Raw genomic sequence first — 382 nt, 5'->3', positions numbered from 1 at the left:
GTTATATCCCTCCGTCAACACAGGTGTGCGGTTGGCTGCGAAAGACAATGAATAAAAAAAATAGAATAATAACAATAATATAAAAAAATGATGATAATAATACTAATGTTCTCCATATCCCTCCGTGAACACAGGTGTGAGGTTGGCTGCGAGAGAGACTGCGTCGTGGGTCCGTGGTCAGCGTGGGGCGTCTGCACCCCGACCGACTGCACTGCCTCCCCTCCTCCCGCTACGCCTGGTGAGACGCGTCGCTATTTCGTGGTGTTTGGAAGATGCAGTTGCTGGCTGTGAACGGAATCGAGCCTGAAATTTGCTTGGGGTTTTTGGAAAATGATGTGTGAATGGTCGATGTTTTTTTTCGTTTCGTTTCTTTCTCTCTATT

At 46.9% G+C, this 382-nt stretch overlaps 1 protein-coding gene across 1 annotated transcript in view; it reads left to right on the top strand.

The window, feature by feature from the left end:
• Positions 1-70: 70 nt before the first annotated feature.
• The window catches only part of LOC119594507 (thrombospondin type-1 domain-containing protein 7B-like), a gene marked incomplete in the record, with an annotated part of 20,475 nt that continues 20,163 nt past the window's right edge, over positions 71-382 (top strand). Inside the window, 1 exon segment of the mRNA XM_037943536.1 lies at positions 71-238. Coding sequence (XP_037799464.1) covers positions 88-238 — 151 coding nt within the window.

This window comes from Penaeus monodon, chromosome 34 (assembly GCF_015228065.2).
Source record: "Penaeus monodon isolate SGIC_2016 chromosome 34, NSTDA_Pmon_1, whole genome shotgun sequence".
NCBI lineage: Eukaryota > Metazoa > Arthropoda > Malacostraca > Decapoda > Penaeidae > Penaeus > Penaeus monodon.
This window is presented reverse-complemented; position numbering and strand designations above follow the sequence as displayed.